General features: G+C 37.8%; 2 protein-coding genes across 7 annotated transcripts in view; one reads left to right on the top strand and one right to left on the bottom strand.

The window, feature by feature from the left end:
* The window catches only part of LOC117573400 (cAMP-specific 3',5'-cyclic phosphodiesterase), a 249471-nt gene that overhangs the window by 151040 nt on the left and 77232 nt on the right, over positions 1-21199 (bottom strand). For 2 of the 5 annotated variants that reach the window (XM_034256605.2, XM_034256621.2), the window contains exons 1-2: positions 8328-8473; positions 6388-8132 (exon numbers count right to left, since the gene is read on the bottom strand). In XM_034256605.2, the coding sequence (XP_034112496.1) occupies positions 6388-8132; positions 8328-8408 (1826 nt within the window). In that variant the 5' untranslated portion in view covers positions 8409-8473. Of the gene's footprint in view, positions 1-6387; positions 8133-8327; positions 8474-21199 lie in introns of those variants that run through there. The other 3 variants (XM_034256612.2, XM_052003450.1, XM_052003465.1) reach the window with 2 other exon arrangements.
* LOC127565379 (pre-intermoult gene 1 protein) lies at positions 101-789 on the top strand. 2 transcript variants are annotated; one of them, XM_052003517.1, is made up of 2 exons: positions 101-249; positions 424-789. In XM_052003517.1, exons 1-2 carry the CDS (start codon positions 147-149, stop codon positions 654-656), a joined length of 336 nt encoding a protein of 111 aa, XP_051859477.1. In that variant the 5' UTR covers positions 101-146; the 3' UTR covers positions 657-789. The 2 variants fall into 2 exon arrangements, with proteins under 2 accessions (XP_051859477.1, XP_051859474.1); XM_052003514.1 differs by having other exon boundaries at positions 343-789.

Below are 21199 nucleotides of genomic sequence, written 5' to 3'. Positions count from 1 at the left end.
GACGACAAGTTGAACAAACAAACTAGCGTTGAACAAATGCTGTTTGCTTTTTGCGATTGGCCTCCCCCAACACGTATATAACTGACTGTCAACGGCAACAATGCCATCAAATTAGCGTTTGCCATTTGAAAGTGAGAAAGAATATAATGAAGTTCAGTACGCGTTTCTTGTTGCTCGCCCTCCTCGCTCTATGGGCCACCACAGTGATGGCTGCGGATGGCGATAGCGATGATGATTACACCGATGCAGGTGAGGATACCGATGATGCTAGCAATGATGATGCCAGCGATGATGCGGCGAGTAATACCAACACTGATTCAAACACAACACCAACAACAACAGACACTGACACATCAGCTACAGATGCAGCTGCAGATACAGTCTCCTCAGCACCATCATCTACAGATTCTGACTCCGATACAGATTCATCGGTATCCACCGCCGATACGGATTCCGAAACCGAGTCAAGTGACGATGAAACAACCACCGCAGCTGCAGTTGTGCGACGCACCACTCGCAAGCGCAGGACGACCAGCACCAATCGCCGGACCAGTCGCAACACGAAGAACAGGCGCAACACCAGACGCAACAACAACAGCAACAGACGCGCCGCTAGCAGACGTCGTGCCAACAACGCGCGTCGCAGGCGCGGTTAAACATTGCAACGAGACCAATGCACACCCAGCCTCAAATGGACCACAGCAATTAGCCGCCGTCTTTCCACCATTTTTTTCTTCTGCTCCCTTGCAAACATTTTTGTATAATAAATACTTTGATTAACGTCGTAAACATTCAACTAGTAGTTGTGAGCACTAATTACAATCCAGAGATTGAATTTTATTGCCGCTTAAAGCAGAGAAATTAAATGGATGAAAGCCATAACCCAAGGCGATATTTACATCTGTGAAGTTAATATGCATCTGTTTTCAACTAATATGCATGAATTAATTGCATCAGTAAAATCTTTATTTTCTAGCAATTATTCTCCAGCAAATTTGAACATTTGAACAACGAATAAATTCTCGCAACTAATTCGCACTCCCATAATTTCTGCAATTTAACACAGTGAAGCAAAAGCGTGCCAAGCAGCTGTTACAATTTAGCCACACAATTTATGCAGGTGAAAATACCATTAGGTATTCACACAAAAAAGATACAATAAACATTGCACAGAAGTCAGATTAAATGAAAAGCTTGTGAAATACAAAAAAGAGATCAACTCGGCTTTAAATTAGAATGTACGAGGGTAAGAAATCTGTAGTCGAGTGTGCTCGAACCCAAACAGTGCGGTATTAATTTTAAAATATACCGAATTAATATACCGCAAAAATACTAAAAATATATGCCAATGTATATATGTACATAGTTTCTTAGTTTGGTATAAATAGTATAAATAGCAAGTAGTGTATTTAGTATGTTGATATTGTATTACGTTTAAAATATACCACAAAGTGCAAAATATACCAGATTGCCAGCCAAAGATACATAACAAATGTTGTCGAAAAAAATTTATATCTTTATTTCTTATAGTCTCTGAGATCTATGTATGTATATAGGTGTTCATACGGACGGACGGACAGACAGACGGCTGTCGACGCTGATCAAGAACATATATACTTTATGGTGACAGAGATGGCTGCCTGTTACAAACATTTTCCGCAGGCATGTAATGGACCCATACAGTACATACATACATAAAAAAAAACAACAATAAAATTTAAAAACTTAAAATAACCCTAAAAATAAATAATACGTTAGGATTTGAATTTAAATAGTTAGGCGCGCATAGGCGTACGTAGATATGTGGGTGACAGTGGAGAGTTACAGCGTTGTAAGTGACAGATGTAAATTCACCATTTGGTGAATTTCGCTCTCACTTGGGCTGGTTAAGATCTGCACTATCAAGGTTAGATCTTTTCAATCAAGATCGCAAAGGAAGCAGACGCTTTAGAAATTCTGTATATCCACCCAGAACATCAAAAGTATTAAGGCCTCGTGGCCAAGAAGACAAAAAAAAAAAATATTTAATCTTAAATAATTTTGTCCATCCCCGCCGCTTTTGCCGCAAAACGCTGGCATTAGCAGAATACTTCAAAGTGCCGTCCAGGCAAGGTAAATATTATAAAAATAGGAAAAAAATAATTAGTTGCAAAAATTTCATAAAAAATTGTTTAAATCAGGTGTCCACTTATATATACAGAGGAAAAAATAATCTTTGCTACCAGCCAACTGGCTAAGGCGACGACCGACAGCAGCAGCAGGGAGCACACAAAAAAATAAATAATAAATTAAATAATTTATAAAATAATAAATGTAACAGAAATAGAAGTGCAAGTGTGTGCATAGCGAGTGCAAATCGCTTTAAAAAAAAACCGAACAACATTGCGGCTGAATCTCAGTAAAAATCATTAAGATACTGAAAGCCCAAAATCATATGAGCATAGGAGAAAAAGAGTAATTAAAAGCATAAATAAGTTGGTGAACAACGTGAGCAAAAGACCAAAAAAAAAAAAAAAAAAAAAACTGAAGCAGTGAAATATACATTGTGTGTGTGTAAAAATATAAAAGAAAAAAATTAAAAAAAAAAAAACTACACTCGACAGAACATTTTTTGTTGTTTTTTTTTTCTGTGCCTAATAATGTAAAAAACCAAAGTGTCGTAAAACAATCAAGTGCAAATCGTGAATTGGTAAAATAATTTAAAATAAAAAAAAATTTAAACAAAACCAACAACACCAACATCGTCGAGAAGGCCTTCATCGAGGAAAATTGGGTGAGTGAGAAAGGAAAGTCGCAAGGCGTTAGCTACCACATCGTTAACACCTTTGTGTTGGCCAGTGTAGCCGCGCTGTGATTGCCGACGGCTTGCGCACTTTTCTTTTCATTTATTATTCTATCTCTTGTTATGTATTTGCCTTGATTTGCAATGACAAGTGCATCAGGTAACTCATCTGCCTAGTCCAGCATAATAAAGACGAAAATAAAGAAAAAGCAGAAATGAGTTAACTGATTGCCTTTTCATTAATATTCGTATTTTATTGCCATGTATCGCTATTGCGATTTCTTTTTCAGGCGCGGAGAAAAAGAAATAAGAATAAATGTTTTGTCAAGTGTATTTTGCAATCGTATTTAAATGACAACAAAACAAATACAAAATATATAACAGTCAGTGAACATTAAAAAAAATAAAACCACACAATAATATTAAACTGCTCAGTGAAATAAAATAATACAAAACTGTACGAATGAAGTTGTTCTAAAACCTACTTGCTCTCATACAGACTTACTTGCGCTACCAAATGAAGTTGTTCTAAAACCTACTGCTCTCATACATATTTGCTCTACCAAATTCAATTGTTCTCAAACCTCGTTGCTGAGAGCAAAAACCTAAAACATGGAATATGAAAATGAAATGAACAATTAATTACAGCTAAAATAAAATAGTATAAAATGTATAAAATTTTAGATACTATTTCGCATGCAGTAGCCTACACACATTAAAAATTCTGAATATTTGAACGACTTTCTTATACATATGTACGGCCACTCATAATGATAATTATACTTGTACACATATTCTAATACTAAGTTATACTCTAGTTTATTTGGCAAATCTGGATAAATTTTGTTAAAATAACTATTCATTCTTATGGATATACTACATTTCCGTTTCTTTCTGCTTGAATAATTAAATTTTATAATGATGATGAAATACTAAGTTTTCTTTTCTGATGACATGGGAGCATAAGAAGGGGTAAATAAAAAGCTGCGTTTGGGGTCTTCACTTAAAAATACATTAGAAGACTATGGCTGGGTGGGTAGCGAACAAGGAGATTGACATCAACACCTTCGTCCTCTCCATTTAGGTACACTACTTTTCTTGTGAGTTTTCTTTTCAGTTTCAAATTAGTTTGTTTAATTGGCCATAGTTTACTTGGTTTTGTGTTAGGCATGTATGCCTTTTATTGTATTCGCATGAGGATCGTTCCATGCATATTGGATGAGGGACTCTATAATAATTCACCGCAAGCATAGCGATCATCAGTGACAGCAACAACCCCCCCACATCCCGGAAGAGCTAAGGGTTCAAAGGGTCCCGCTCGGCTGGTGATGATGATCAAGGAGCCGCACACGCAAGTAGGAAAAAAAGCAGTGTGGCGGCGCGGCATGCTGCAAGTAATTCTGGCACCCAACAAGGGGCTGATATTACAAGAAATTGGAATTTGGCCCAACAACGGTGGGACAGTTGTTACAGGCACAAAGTTATAATAGTACCTATGAAACGCATTAAAAATGCAACATATTGAACAAAAAAAAAAAAAAAAAAAAAAAACAAAAATGTTGTATTATCCTACATCAATATACAATTGAAAAATCAGCAAAGTTCTGTGCACACACACACGGGAGAGAGAGTATAATTATTTCATTCGATTTGCCATTGTCAGCGACATCGACAACGAAAGCGACGGCGACAGCGACATCGACAGCGACCGGCATTGAGTCTGTATTCAGTTCATTTAGCGATTTTATTGGTAGCATAGTTGGAAATATTCAATTATGCATAAGGTTTTAGCCATAAATTATGTCGCTTTTGTGCTCCCAACGGTCGACGTTGGTTGGGCATGAAATGCAGCTTAGTTCAGGTTGGTGTTAGTGTTATTGTTAGTGTGTGTGTGTGTGTGTGTGTATGAGTGTGAGTGTGTGTGTGTGTATGAGTGTGAGTGTGTGTGTGTGTGCGAGTTTGAACTCATCCTGGACAGCTGTCGTCTGCTTTGGTCTGTGACCTGGCAAAGTTTTGTCACTTAACTTTTCTGATTTGATTAAGTCGACTAACTGCAAATTGATTTCATTGTAAGTCGCTAATTGGCTGCTTGGTTTACGCCCTCGTCTCTCTCTCTCTCCCTGTCTCTCTCTCTCTTGCTCTCATCATCTAACTTTAGAGGCAAGTTTTCTTGGGCACTTGTGTGCGCGCCTATTGAAGAACTTGTTGTCAGCGAGCGATACACACTCCAAAGATTGCGCATACGCCATGGGGCCATGCGGCCATGCGGCCATACCGCCAGAACAAATTCAAACAACTGACGCACTTTACGCCGATAGCGCTCAGCGTCACTTAACGAGTTTTCGACTTTCGGCTTTCGGCTTTAAGCAGCGCCAAGGCATTTGTGCAAATATTGGTAAATATCAAAAAAATAATAATAATAATACTTTGGCATTTGTTTGGCTTGTATTTATTTTCTGGTTGTGGGTTTTCGTTATTTTTCGTTTTCGCCTTTTTTTGTTTTTGTTGAGGGGGTTTTCATCTCTTTATATTTATTATTTTTTTTTCAATTTTTTGGTCGTTTTTTTAGGCCAAAGTCAATAAAAAACAGCGACATGAAAAGTATTGCATAACTGTGGGCGTCTTTTTTATTTACTCATTCATTTTGCCAGCGAATTCTAAAATAAATAATTTATGATAACTTCATCACGCTACTTGAATATTGTTTTCAAATATTTCGGAGTATTGAAATGTTTAACTGTTTAATTATTTGCTGAATAATTTTTCCATTTACTTAATTTATATGTCAAATTAAATATTGTTTTACTATCTTGTTTTCAATTGCTGTTGGTTAGACAAATAAATAAATCGTTGTGTTGATTTATTTGTTGAGCAAACAGATATCTAGAGTCATGTTCAAATTGAGGTTCAAGAGTTTCTGTGACAAGTCAATGCCAAATTTACTCTGCATATTTCAGAGCTATGAAAAGCGATTATTCAATTTTGTAGCGGGTTCAAACACGAAGATTAAGGAAAACATTCAAAATGCATCAACAAGCCGAATAATATATTTTCTGTTAAATCTGATTTTGTGCTTTAACAGTTTTTTTTAGTATTTTTTACTTGAAATTAAATTTTCTTCTTGAAATTACGCAAATTTTATTCTTATAATTTAATTTATTTAAATTGCCATTTAAAATGAATTTCAAATGCGTCCTCAAGCAAGTGGAACTTTAACTATTAATGTTTTCTTTTAAATCTTCTTTCTTTACTTTATTTTGAATTTATTTACAATTATATTTGTTTGAAATTATAAGAATGTTAATAAAATTGGATCATTTCAATTAAATGTCAAATTAATAAAAATTGAAATATATTCAATATGAATTAATTAGAAGAGAATATAATGCAATAAAACTCAAATTTTTTCAACTCCACAAAATACGATAATGCTTGTAAATTGTTGTTGATAATAAGTATTGACCATAAATTGTTCTACTCCCAATTTTATTATAATGATATAAATGTTTATGTCTATTTTTTCTATAGTTTGTAAGCTTTGCTTTGAACTGTTTTTAATAATAAATTAAATGTAGTTTAATTGTAAATGTCGTGATCAAACTTACCGAACATTGGCCAAGGTGTGACGCCGATTCTTAAGATAGCGACTGTGGTACTTCTGCAGATCCCCAATAGAACCCTGTTCGGCCTGCATTTTGCTGGTGGGCAGCAGCTGCGAGTTGCTGGGATGCGAGGCGAGTGCCGATGCCGATGATGATGCCAAGCGATGATGTGCAGCAACACTGATGCTGCTGCTGTTGTTGGTGGTATTTGTGTTGCCGGTGCTGCCGCTGGAAGCTAAAGTTTCGTTTGAATTGCTGCCAATAACCGTTGCCGATGACGAACCGCCGCCGCCTCCAGTGCCGCTGTTGCTGCTGCCAATCGGTGCAAGAACAATGCGCGACCAGCACGATTTATGCGGTTTACGGAACTTTAATTTGATGCGTGGCGATGGCGTCGATGCACCAACGTATTCTGGTTGTGAACTGCCCCCTCCGCCGCCTCCGGCTGTTGCTGCCGACGATGAGGTGGTACCCGACGACTGATGAACACTCTCACAGCTGCCACAATAGCCAGCTCCGGCTATTGTGATGGGTGGCAGCGGTTCCTCGAGCCCCTTGATGGGACTGTTGTTTGCCGCCTGGCGATTGTTTGCCTGTTGCAATTGTTGCTGCTCGGATTCTTCCTCCTCTTTGATGTGCGGCAATGGTGATGTCTGTGGCTGACAACTACAACGTTGCTGTTGCTGCTGCTGCTGTTGTTGTTGTTGCTGCTGTGTTGTTGCTGCTGCTCCTCCACTGCTGCCGCCGCCGCCGCTGTTACTGTTACTGCTAGTTGTTGCTGTGCTGCCGCCTGTTACCTGCTGATTGGCACTATAAACGCCACTGGGCGACGGCGACGTGGGGGAGACGCTGCTACTAGTTGTGGACAACAGCGTTGCTGCTGCTGTGGCTGCTGCTGTTGCTGCTGCTGAGGGTGTTGTCGTAACGCTTGTCGTCAGAGTGCTCGCTGCTTCTGGCAGCGTTAGACTGGGCGCTATGCTCGCTGTCACTGTGCTCGACAGCTGCAAGACGACAACGGTGGGCGATACGCTGGCGTCACTGAGTGTCTCCGGTTCGGCGCGTCGGGCAACCAAGCCGCTGGCCAAACTTGCGGCTGCGATATCGGCAGCGCTCAACGGATGCTCCAAGTCCTCGTCAACGTCGTTGATGAGCGTCTTCAGGGATATGGGCGTTGTCACCGATGTGCCAATCGTATCCGCTAACGAATGCTTCTTCTCACCCGCAATGCCGCACGGTTCCTCTGTCTCAATGTCCAGCAATTGTTGCTGTTGTTGTTGCTGTTGCTCTTGTGATTGCTTTTCTGGTTGCTCGTTGTCTGTCAGCAAATCGGTTTGCGGTGTTGTTCCTTGTCTCTGTATCTGTGTCTGTTGTTGTGTCTGTGCTTTGGGCTTCAGCAGTTCGTCCGGAGTCTGCGCGGGTGTTTGGGGCGGACTTGTGGCGGGGGCTGCGGAGCCGCCCCCGCGACAAGGTAGGCAACAGCGAAACACTGTGCCACCGAAGCACTTTGTTCGCGGCTTTGATTTACGTTTGCTGCTGTTGCTGTTGCTGCTGCTGCTGTTGCTGCTGTTACTGTTGCTACTGTTGCTACTGTTGCTGTTGTTGTGGCTGCTGCCGCCGCTGGTGTTCGTGCTGCTGCTGCCGTTCCTCGTTGTTGCTGCTGCAGTCGCCGCCGTGGCCGCCAGGCCGTTAACGTTCCCGCCGCTTCCAATGCTCTGGCCTGCACCGTTGCTGCTGCTGCTGCCGTGACGCTGCATAAAATACATATGAATATATGGAGATGCAATGAGTAAACACTTGCAACTGCACTAAAACAATAGTCATAATAAAAGTATAAAATAATAAAAAGAAACGCTGAGTTGAGTTCAGTTTCAGTTTTCGATAACTAGTTTCCCCACATTTCCCTCTCTCTCTCTGTCTCTCTTTCTCATCACTCTCTTTTCAACCTTGGCGTGCGTTTGATCCGTGCACTTTTGCGACGCATTTTTAAGCGTAAAACTTTGTGTCAACTTCGCCAGTCGCATCATGAATACAGCCACGCCCACTTAAGCTACAGCTCAATTAGCAGCTCAATTCGCAGCGACATCAGTTCGATTTTGCATGCACTTATTTTGCTGCTTCTGCAAAGAGAAAGAATAAAGCAAAAAAAAATGTTACTACAATGTCAAAATCATTATCGAATTAAAGTAATTATATCTTAATGATATGTATGTGCTGTTATGGTACTTTATTTCAACTACTTAATAAGTCTTAAGTCAATTAATTATATATCTTAAAATGTATTTGGAACGCTGATACTTAAATAACTACATTCACTTAAAGCTGCCACAATAGCTTTGGTAATTTCAACAATAATAAAATCTACAAATAAAGTGAATTTAAATTTTAAACTGTACACATGTATCTGAGTAAATTTTCCCTATGTACAATCCATTTTTCAGGTTTGTTAACTAAACTAACAAACTATTTGCGCTCATTTGAATCGACAAAAAAAAAAAAAAAACACACACACACACACACAACCATTGCTTTGATAATATGTTTGCGAATGCGTCCGTCTGGTCGGAGTGAAGCACTCAATCATAGCTATATTGCAATAATAGTCACTTTGAGTGTTGAACAATTCGAGCGACGCTCAAAAGTATGCTACAAAAGAATGCGCTGGCTAACTGAATGTGGGTTACACATACACACACACACACAGGCAACGACACATTAAACCCAACAAGCGAGAGTTAAAAAGAGTATAAAATAAATCAAAGCGAATAAGTGAAATAAAATCATTATTAATGTGCAACAAAATTCATAGAAATATATATTTCAATTGACAAACAAATTAAATATTCTAAAACGATTTATTCACATTATATTTAGCAAGTTGTCAGGTAAAAAAAACAATCGCTTTTCGTATTTTGTTCGCTGGGTATTTCGCTCGTAAACATGTGTGTAACACAAGTGTGTACAATGTAGGAGTCCGAGTCGGAGTCGGAGTACGAGTGAGAGTGCGAATGCTGGTATATTGACTCAAGCCAAACGGCAGCTGCACAAACAGACCCACATGACGATCCTCCTCCTTCATTGTTCAGCATCCGTCCAACTGCCATCGCATTGCTCTCTTGCATTGCTCTACTTGGGGCATCATTGTCGAGTCGAGTTGAGCTCGCGAGTCAAGATATTGTGTGTCTATGTGTGTGTTGTGTGTGTGGGCATTGCATTGCAGTTAAGTGAAAGCTGCAGGGGATTCACCTGGCAACAACACAATGGCAACTTTAATGTGGCAAGCTGAAAGTGCGATACAATGCGGCAGATTATATACTACATAGACTGCAGAATTACTTTAAGCTAGGATTAACTGGCAATGCGCCAGTAATTAAGTCGTGTTTAAAGCAACAACGAAATATAATATATATATCACTCAGTATTTGTTTCGTATATAAAATTCATGCCGCACTATTTTGCTCTTACTCAAAATAGGTAGCGTGTAAATATGTTTTTTTTTTGCTCGAAATCAATTCAACTTAAAGATAGAGTAAAAGCCACAGTTCAAATTTCCCTCTCTGGCACATATGCATTTGTTGTAGAAGCCAAAAACTTGTTGGCAACCGAACAACAAACAGCTAAATGTCAGAGTTCCCATAGATACGGCAAACGACGTGTAAAAGTCAAAAAACATTCCCCATACTTCTCTACACACGATGACAAAACCCCAAAAACCGAAAACCCCAAAAGCAACAAACAATTGCAACGGCAACAACTAAAGTAAATGGGTTCAACAACTTGCCATAGACAACAGAGGGAGTGAGAGACAGAGGGGGTGAAATGTGAAGAACAATGGCTGCAAAAGCTAGTCAACTTCACTTGCCACTCAAAGTCAATTTGGGTAGCAAAGCCAAAAATTGTTTTACCTAATGAATTATTAAAATTATGAAGCATACTTTCGGGCGTGCAAGCCAAATGAGCTGTCTGACGACCTCAAAGTATGCACAAAACTATTTCAAGAACTTTTCAACACATTGCGAAAATCAACAAAAACTCGCATTGTTAGATGACACTTCACCCAAAAATATGTATGTGTAAAAGTGTGTGTGTGTGTGTGTGTGTGTGTGCGGTTTAGGTTTACGTTCATGTCCTTTCAATTTTGAGCACACAAGCTTAACAATTTAAGGGCAAAGACAATATTATTATGGGATTTACAAATATGAAAAGGCAAATAATCCCTGACATTGCCATCGATCTCAATTAAAAGTGTGGCAAGCACATAAACAAGCTTTCAAATTTTAAACAATTTGTTTATCGTATACTAAATTTGAATTTTCTTTGATTTCAACAATAATGTGTTAAATAGTTTATCAAAGTAGTGCTGCACATTAACATAATTATTTGTCAGCTATTAACTATAATAAATGCCAGAGTATTTTGGACACATACTCTTCATAATTTGTTCATTATAAAGAACATATTGATTTTATTTAATTTAACGAGTAATATCTAAAAACGTCTGGCAAAAACAAAAACAACAGTTTTCCATGAAATCAATTAAAATTGAAATGAAAAAAGCTCATAATAATAATAAAAAGTAGAAGAGAAAATGCCCAAGCAACTGAACTGTAATGTTTCCCAGGTTACCTCATAAAATGCCCCCGAATATTTAAATTAGCATTTACACAAAAAAAAGAAGCAAATATATATATGTATATTCCTATATTCCAATTGTGACAGCTTGGTCCAACGCTTCGCCCTTAAGGCATCTTGGCAATCGAATCGTATTTGTTTTTTCTCGTTTTATACCCGCTACGCATAGAGTAGTAGGGTATTAACATATAACTTTATGTTGGTGGGAATTATACGTAACAGGCAGGAGGAGGCGTCTACGATTCTAAAAAGTATATATAGCAGAGACGATATAGCGACTCCCAGATCTCAGAGAATAGAAGAGATGGAGCTATCTTTTTTTCCACAGTTTATGTTATGTTTGCACGTATATCAAGTGTGTATCAAATCATTGCCATGCAAATCGATAACAATCGAAAAATAAGCGTAAATTCAAAGCTAGATTTTTGGTATATAATATAATATAATAACCACAACAGTATTTATGATTCACGTAGAAGTTATTAATGCAAAACGTTGATGTTTTTTCTGACATTCTGGTACATTTTGTATTTTATGGTATATTTTAAATGTAGTACTATATTTACATACCGAATATAATCTTTGGTATATGTTGAATGTAAAACAATATCAATATAACAAATATAACAATTGGAATATTTTAGTAGTTTTGTGGTATATTAATTTAGTATATTTTAAGAATAATGCCTCACTGATTTGGTAACGGGTATCGCACAGTCGAGCACACTCGACTTCAGCTTTCTTTCTTCGTTGTTTTTTATTTGCGCATATCTTGAGTACAAAACGGTGATGCCTTTAATAAAGCCATAAAGCACAAAATATATTTGATATTGATTTTTATTGAGACATTTTGTGATATTAATGTGCCCGATGTGGGCACACCACTCAACAGCGCAGCAGCTGAATTCGATACGAGTCGAGGCGAGGCGAAGCTTGGCAACTTTATGGCAAAAACTGTCGAATGATGAGCGGCATTAATAAATCAATAGAATTTGATGGCAAATAATTTGAGAGCAGCTCTTGGTTCTCGACTGCACTTCCCATTTATACACGCACATACACACACACACACAGACGCGCAATGCGAGTTGTAGGTACAACGCTGCGTATGCGTGATAACGCAAACCCCCAAGCAACAAACGAGTTATGCTGCGACTCAAGTTGATTTCTCTTGCCATGTTCATATCTGTGTTGTTGTTGTCGTCTTATTTTATTGATTAATGTGCCGACACACACACACACACCCCCACACACACATTCATATTGCAAATGGCGGAAAAACTCTCATTAATTTTATCAACTGAGCTCAATTCGAAGCAGTCGCTTAACCCATCGCTTCACGTTCCATTTAATTATAATGCAAAGCGATACGCATTCGACGGTAGTTTATAGTATTTTTCACTGACTAGACAAATTTTGTGAATTTCCGTTCAGTTTGTGAACTGAGAACAATGCAACAGACCAAAAAAAAAAAAAAAAAGAAAAGAGAAATAGACAGAAACAAGTTGCAAATAGTTTTGGGTTTTTCTGCACATTTTGCCACAGATTGTGAAAAGTTGCGAGTTGTGAAAGCAAAAAGTTGGAGACTTGTGCGAGAGCATAATTGAATTTGACACTTTCCACACTGGACCAGCTTATTATGATGCGGATGATGATGATGCGGCTGCTCTTGCTACAGTAGATGATGATGATGAACATGAAGAGCATGAACAGAGCCAAGGCGGCAGCACTTATATGAGGCTCATATAATGGCCTCAGACCTCGCTCGCTCTGTGCCCGAGCTGCACTTTGCTCTCTTATGCGACTCACAATGGCACTTTAAATGCTTCTCCATTGAGCGGCGCCCCAGGGAGCATTAAGGTATTTAGTCAGAGTCAGTCACAGTGCTGAAGCTGAAGCTGAAGCTGAGCCAAAAGCGAGCTGAGGCAGGTAAATAAAATTGTTAAGGTGGCATGAAATGTGCACAACTTAAGGCCACATAAAGTGCCAGGGCTGGTAATTTGTTATACCCCGGATTAAAAGGTAAATTTTAATGTGTGCGCAGCTGAGTTTGTGAAGTTCGACAATTGAAGTATTTCGCTAGTCGAGCAACGTCTTAATTGTTTGTATTTATCTTGGCCGAAAATGAAAAAGGCAATTCGATTGTCAGGTCAAGAAACAAAGGCACGCAACACAAAAAGAATCTAACAAAACAATGGGGAAAAAAAATGTGGGCGAAGAGATGAAGAAACAGACAGAACACAGCAGGAATCAATCAGAAACGAAGACGACAACAGATACGCAGCAATTAATGGGAGGCAGCTGCAAATGTAAACACACACATGTGGCATGTGGCACGCGGCATGCGGCAGGGGGCATAAATCTGGCAAGCTGAAATTGGTACTCTGAATCAGCAGCAGCATGTAAACATGATTGTGGGCGCCACAGCCAAGACAATGAGAATGAATTGGGTGAAGGGGGAAAAGAAGTTGTTGTTGTTGTCGATGCTTCGACTCGCCTAATGAGCAATTTAATTATGCACACTAATTGATTGATTCTAATTGATGGCATCTCAACTCTTGCAAAAACTCTCAAAGTCAAGCACACACGACTTGCATAAAACCTTTAAATTGCCCTTTAAATTTCAGCACAAACCGGTTTTTTGGCTAAAATTTGTGGTAATTTGATATCACATACTTGCTCTCTAATTTAATTTGCCATTTTGTAATATCCATTTATTTCGTTAGTCAGTCACTTAATCAGTTTAACCAATTTGTCCACCATCACACATATTTATCTTTTATTGCTCCCCTGTGGCATTGATTTTTAGTTCGCATTCTTTGACGTATTTTGAATAGTGTTTTTGTAGTTGTTGTTGTTGTTGTTGTGAACCATTTATGTTGGCTACACAGATTTAATTGGCTACAGCTTGTTTGTCAATTTCGAAAAATTAAATTAAATGCGTAACACGGCAAAATGTGTGTGTGTCTGTGTGCAAACAATTTGTTAAATTCCTGCTGAATGAATTAGTTTCCTTCTATGAAATATCACTAATTTATCACAGAATCTCAACTCCTTGGGGAGTCTCGTCTTAGTCTTAGACAACTTGCTCTATGACTTGGCAATCAAAATTGCGACGCATTAATGAGAAATGTTGCTAATATTTTGTCTGGGTTGCGAGAGTAAACTGCGTAATAAACAAAGTTTTTGATGCTCAGAAATCAGGTACACGAAGGAATCGCTGAGACGGCTCCCCGTGGAGTTTCGCCAAAAAAAAAAAACTTAAGCATAAGTTAAAGTAAGAAGGGGAAATGTAAAAAGTTTTGTTGCCATCTTTGCTGCTGATGCTGCTGCTGTCGAATCAGTTAAATAAGAAATATGTTAGGGACATCATCACATAAAATAAATCAAAGAGAATTTACAATTTCACAAATTTCGCAATTCAAAATGTTGGCCTCCATTTTTTTTGGCTGTTGGTGTAGAAGTTGCAAATTGAATTTGGACACGCGCGCGTCGGTTCAAGGACAAGGCGAATAATATCTGTGGCAGTTACAGTTCCAGTTCCATTTCCATTTACATTTACATTTGCATTCACAGTTAGCGTCTCAGTTACACGCAGTTACAATTACAGAACGGAGAGAGAGAAAGAAGGGGGCACAAATTGTAAACGTTAACATTTAAAATGCACATAAACGCTTGCCTTGATTACTTGGCCGCGCTTCACTTTGTTGCACACAAGCACACGAGCGAGGGGAAAGGTTAAAGTTGCCCTCAAAAGACTTGAAATGAAAGAGCAACAAGTTGGAATATATAATGTACATATACATATACCACATATATAGCTACTATACATGTGTGTCTGTGTATGTGTTTGCATAATATGTCTGGGCTGGTTTAGTCGCATTTGGCATCCAAGGCGGCCCATCGGCAAATGCCAGCACATAAAAATGGTTGTAAAAATGGAAAACAATAATAAAACGAACAAACGAACAATGCGAACAACATCAGCAACAATGCCAGCAACTGTTGCTGTTGCTGTCGACGTCGCTGTTGCTGTTGCTGTGGCTGTGGCTGTTGCTGCCATTGCCAAGTAATGACAAGCGAGCGAAACGGGTAAACCAGCCTGAAAGTATGCTATCAAAATGAACGCAATGCAGGACACATTCAGACACACACACACACACACTGATACACTCTTTCAATGGCTGCTGCTGGGTGGATACTGAAAGAAGCAGACAAGGAGCCAAGTTGTTGCCAGCGGAAGTCGCGTGGAAATGACATTCGTCTTCAACACGCCCACAAACACAGAGCGTAAGAACATAGCATATGAATGCGATATACATACACTCACACACATAATACAGGGCCACTCACACATTACGTATACGCAACGTTTTTGTACATTGCTCTCACATCTCTTATAACAAATAAATACAACTCTAAATATTTATTATTGGGTAAGAAATTACAATATTAGCATATGCTAATAAAAATCACTAGTGATTTAAAAATATTCCTTGCGATTTCTATATTTTGTATATCACAATTTTACCAATTTTTTTTAGCCTGACAAGTTGTCTGGTATATTTTGAGTGTAGTTCAATATCAGTATACGAAGTATAGCCTGTGGTATATTTGTATAAAATGGTTTTACTGAAATTATTATTATTTTTAAAATATACCTAATTATTTCACAGAAAGAAATTTAGAAATATACTAAACACTATATTTAGTATATTGATATTGTATCAAATTCAGAAATGTTTTGCTTCTATTGGAAATGAGAAGCGGGTATCTCACAGTCAGGCATACTCGACTATAGCTTACTTATTTGTTATTTTTTAATTCTGTATTTGAATTCATAATTGTGTATTTTATTCACACTAACTTAAGTTGGCATAAAAGGTACAAGTTTTATACTACTAAAATACTAAAATATGTATTAATATGAAACACCCTGTATGCTGGCACCTACACAAGCATATAAACGACCCTGATGTTGATATGCTCGACGTGACGGTGCGTAGCGTATTGTAATGCCTTTCTTATAATACGTATACGCCACATGAGTACATTCACATTCACATACCATATACGTGTATATGTATATAATTACGCATATCACACACACACACAGGCACATACACATATACAGAAAAATGTATTGTGACACAAGAGCCATACAATTACGCTGCTTGCTCCTTGTTTGTCTTGTCTTGTCGTGTCTTGTCTTGTCTTGTGTCTGGTTTTGTTCCCGTTGCCCGTTGTTGCTGTTGTTGTTGTTGTTATTACTGCCTCCATTCGCTGTTGCTGCTGCTGTTGTTGTTGTGGCGGTTGTTGCTGTTGTACTTATTGTTATGCCGCCAAATTCTTTGGAAAATTTCGTACTTATTTGCAAATACTTGAACCTAAGAGTCCACGAATTTAAAAGTATCAGGCAGAACAACAACATCAATAACATTAACAACGTTGACACCACGGCAACTTCGCTCACTGATTTCAATACCCTACATCAAGTGCCAACAACACAACGGGTATCCACAGTAGTTATCAGAGTTAGTAAATTCAATTCAAGTCTCAAGCGTAGGGTAATTGCGTGTCTGGCACACTCTCATGTCTAATGTTTTATTACACGCTTTTGTTATTTGCTTTAAGCGGCTCGTTATAGGGGCTAGCACAAACAAAAAAGCGAAAGGACACAAAAACCCTAGAGAGAGAAAGAGAGAGAGAGAGGGGAGAAAGAGAGATGGCTGCAAGAGTAACAAGTGAGTGCGACATTGTGTGCATAGCCTAAGGCATAGGTCAAGCCGCTGGCAAACAAAATCATTGCACAGTTTTCGAACTATGGAAGCAAAGTATTGAAACAAAAAAAAAAACTAAATAAAAATATTGTTGATACTTAAATATTGATATAATATATACCATATTTTGTATTGCTTGTATATTTTAGCAGTTCTATGGAATATTTTTGGTATATTTGTAGAATATGGTTTTGTTGAGTACAAGTAGCGAGTTTAGTGACATGTATAGAAAGTATATAGTTTATATTCAGCTGCGAAATTAAGAATAGCACAACATTACAAAATTTCGTTAAACAATTTTGACTAAAAAAACCGCTAAACATAAAATCTCAATTTAACTTTAATTGCGTTACGTTATTAAAAGGAGTAGAAAAAAATTGACGATATTTTTAAATTTTACAGGAGATTTTAAGAAATCATAATAATAAAGTGCTATATATTATATATTGAGATTAGTTGGTATTTACTTTATAAATATATGTAAATGTATTTTGTATATGGGTAATTCTCTGACGGAATTTGTCGCGTGCAATATATTTACAGTGATCAAGACATAAAATGTTTTAAAATAAATAAAGGAATTTTTATAGCTCTGTATTAGATCTTTATTTAGAGGTAATATTGATTTTAGTAACTTTTTCTCTTACCACTTTTTACTTTTGTTTTCGTACGCATTCGTTTTTTTTTTTTTTTTTTTGAATTATACAAAAACGAAAAAATAATTAACAAATCATTCTTATCTCTATTTAAAGCAACTCTGGATTGGCATTTTAATAAGAGCTAAGAATTATTTTGGAATTATTTTTCTGCAGCTTTTGAAATACATATTAGTGAATGAATTAAATAAAGAAACTAATAAATGAAGTTATTAAAAATTTTTACAGTTCGATTCTTTCGCGTTTATATGTATAACATCGTCTTAGAGATTTAATTAAAGAAATAAGTAAAGAAATTAATTCAGAAAGTTTAAGAAAAGTGCTAAAGAAAGATTCCTTAGGGTTTTTTATAATATCGTCTAAGAGTTTGTCAAATTTGATAAGCTAAATATTTGTGTAAGCACTTTAAAAATCAATATTTTAGCAATTCAGCAAGAGCAACTGACAGTCAAGCTGAGTCTAACCGTATTTTTCTTATATGCTATGTTAATAACGTGTCCAATTACTAGTATTATGTATTTAGGCGCATGTATGCTATATATATTTTTGGTCAGGTTGCTTTGTGCCTATTCATTTTGTGTGTGTGTGTGTATGTGTATGTGTGTTGTAGTTTCATTATTTTTAGCACAACGAATTTTCCTATGAATTTGATATGCAAAGAGCGCATAAATTTAATCAGTTCTATTTTCTTTTGGAGCGCTGGCATTTTTGTGGGTGTGAACACACATACACACACATAAAGAGAATTGATATGTACATGTGTGTAAGATATATATACATATAATATATATAACACCAACGCTGCGTGTCTGGTGGCAACTATCGAAACCAGGTTACATAGACCCGCATGGTTTAGTTAAGTCTCTATGTGTGTTAAATGGCCTGCCAGCAGACAACTTAGACAGATGGATAGACAGAGGAGAGACAGCACAACTAGCAGGATCTACCACATAGAGAAAGAAATAGAGAAAGAGAGAGAGAGGTGTATTTGGTAGATGGATTCCAACGGCTTGCCATCATTGATTTTCACGTCTTCTTTTGGCTTCGCTTCTCCGTTTGTCAGTTGCCATTTCCTGTATGTGCTAAACCAATAAAGCAACTTTTGACATGTCTGTCGGCTGTTTCAATTGTCCAGTAATTGTATGTATATATAGTCCTAGACTATGTCAGTTGACCAGCTGCCTGCAGGCTCTCTATCTCTGTGTCTGACATCGTATGCGGTTACATATTTCAAGTGTCTGGCAATTGCATGAATAGCTCAAGGCTCATAACTCACAGCTATCAATGGATTTAATTTCATTTCGCTTAATCTTCAACATCAGCAAGTCAAGTAATTATTTAACCAAAATATGCAAAATATTCTTTAAAAAAAGAGCAAGTCTACTAATCATTTAACAAGAATATGCAAAAAATACTATAAACAAGTTCAGAAAAACCAAATTTACAATTACAAATAAATTCAGGCAATTATACAATGAATTATTAATAAATAATGTAAGCAAAAAATATATAATGTACATATGCAGCTGTGTCAGCAAATGAATTTAATATATTACAGAGTAAGTTGTTGGTAATCATCTGGTAATCGATTCCCTTGTGAATGTGTAAAAATGCCATGTTAAAAATCTGCATGTGTGTCATATGTCGATGTGTTTGGCTAGACGGCGGACCGAACTATTAGTGAAGGCGGTGCTACTGAGTGGGCATGGTCAAGCACAACGATTCTAAAAAGATTGTCCAACTTGTTAAAGGTGCTTCTAATCAACTGTTACTCAACAGCTGCTGGTAATTGATTTAAGTCTGTGACTAAAAAAAGCATTGCCAAAAATTTCGATTTAGGTATGAAAATTTACTGTGTGGGTGTTTGACTAGGCGGCGGACCAAGATATTCATGAAGGCGGATCTACTATGTGGGCGTGGTTAGGCAGGCGAGCTTCACAACCATTTCCTAGCTTCCTTAGGCTACTTTTGATCAACTGTTACTCAACATCTTTCTTTAACAGACGATATGTTAAGAGTAGACTGATTTATTATTAATATGTTAACACTAAAATTGTAAACGATCGTGTGTAAAAATGCATTGCCAAAAATTTTAGTCTATGCCTTTCATACACTGAGTGGGTGTTTGACTAGGCGGCGGACCGAGTTACAAGAGTGGGCGGATCTACTAAGTGGGCATGGTGAAGGAGTAGATGTTCAAAAAGATTGCCTAGCTTGCTTAGGGTATATTTGATCAACTGTTGCTAAACAGTTATGCCGAAAGGTAAGAAATAAGTCTAGTTGCTGGGTATGTGGCTGAAAAAAGTCATTGCCAAAAATTTTGAGGTATGTCTTTCGTATGTTGGGTGTGTGTTTGACTAGGCGGCGGACCAAGATATTCGTGAAGGCGGACTTGTTAAGTGGGCGTGGTTAGGGAGGCGAGCATAACAACCATTTCCTAGCTTACTTAGGGTACTTTTGATCAACTGTTACTCAACATCTTACTTTAACAGTCGATATGTTAACAGTAGACTGTTATGTTAACATTTCTGGTGTGTAACTTAACACTCTGACCTATTCTTAATATGTTAACACTAAAATTGTAAACGATCGTGCGTAAAAATGCATTGCCAAAAATTTTAGCCTATGTCTTTCATACACTGAGTGGGTGTTTGACTAGGCGGCGGACCGAGTTACAAGAGTGGGCGGATCTACTAAGTGGGCATGGTGAAGCAGTAGAGGTTCACAATGATTGTCTAGTTTCCTTGATCAACTGTTGCTAAACAGTTGTGTTGAAAGGTAAGGAATAAGTCTAGTTGCTGGGTATGTGGCTGAAAAAAGTCATTGCCAAAAATTTTGAGATATGTCTTTCATATGTTGGGTGTGTGTTTGACTAGACGGCGGACCAAGATATTCATGAAGGCGAATCTGATAAGTGGGCGTGGTCCGGCAGGGGAGCTTCACAAAGATTGCCTTGCTGGCTTGCTGCTTACAGTTGTTTGAGTGTGTGTGTGCCTATGATCAACTGCTGTAATAATCCAGCTGTTAAAAAAAAGTTCTCTTATTTAAGTTCGGACAAACAGTTTAAAATGTCATAGCTCACGGCTTCGCTTTGCTACTTAGCTTTAGCCAAAAATGATTGTCCCAGAATTTGTAATAAAAATAATAGCATACATTTTGGGGCACAACAAGAAACGAAGCAAATCAAAACAAACTTCAGGTGGTCGCGCGTCAATGCCACAACTCTGAGCAGCGTCGTCGTCGAATGCATCAATCAAACTCAAACTGATTTTCATTTAATGCCAATTTATTGGTGTAGATTATTTCATGACGTGCATTGACTGACTCGTTAATATTGGTCTAACGCAGCAGCGGCGGAGTTTGTCTCTCACAGCTGGCGCGTCTAGCACTGATAATTAACGTCACTTAAGCTCTCGCTCTCGCTGTCTTCTATTACTTCCACATATATGTATGTAAATGTGACTCTCTCACTCTCTCTCTCTTTCAGTGTCTCTTCCTCTCGTTATCATCATCATCATCATCATCATCAATCACGTCGCCTGGCTTCGCGGCAATTTGACAGCGATTGCGACATTTACAGCTGTTCATCAGTTGCTCGCCCCGGTCAGCTTAAAGTGTCCATTATCAAGGGCGAAAGTAACTAGCACTTTGTGCTCTCACTCTCTCTCTCTCTCTCTCTCTCTCTCTCTCTCTCTCTCTGTCTCTGTCTCTCCCCTCGACATCGTAGTAATAATGATGTCACATTTGCAT

The sequence above is a fragment of the Drosophila albomicans genome, chromosome X (assembly GCF_009650485.2).
Source record: "Drosophila albomicans strain 15112-1751.03 chromosome X, ASM965048v2, whole genome shotgun sequence".
In the NCBI taxonomy this organism is placed as follows: Eukaryota; Metazoa; Arthropoda; class Insecta; order Diptera; family Drosophilidae; genus Drosophila; species Drosophila albomicans.
The sequence above is the reverse complement of the archived record's forward strand: the minus strand, read 5'-3'. Positions and strand labels throughout refer to the sequence as shown.

Coding starts and splice junctions, on each gene's coding strand:
- LOC127565379 (XM_052003514.1), top strand. CDS start 147: ATGAAGTTCAGTACGCGTTTCTTGTTGCTCGCCCTCCTCGCTCTATGG. Junction 250..342: donor TGATGATTACACCGATGCAG/GTGAGGATACCG, acceptor CAACAACAACAG/ACACTGACACATCAGCTACA.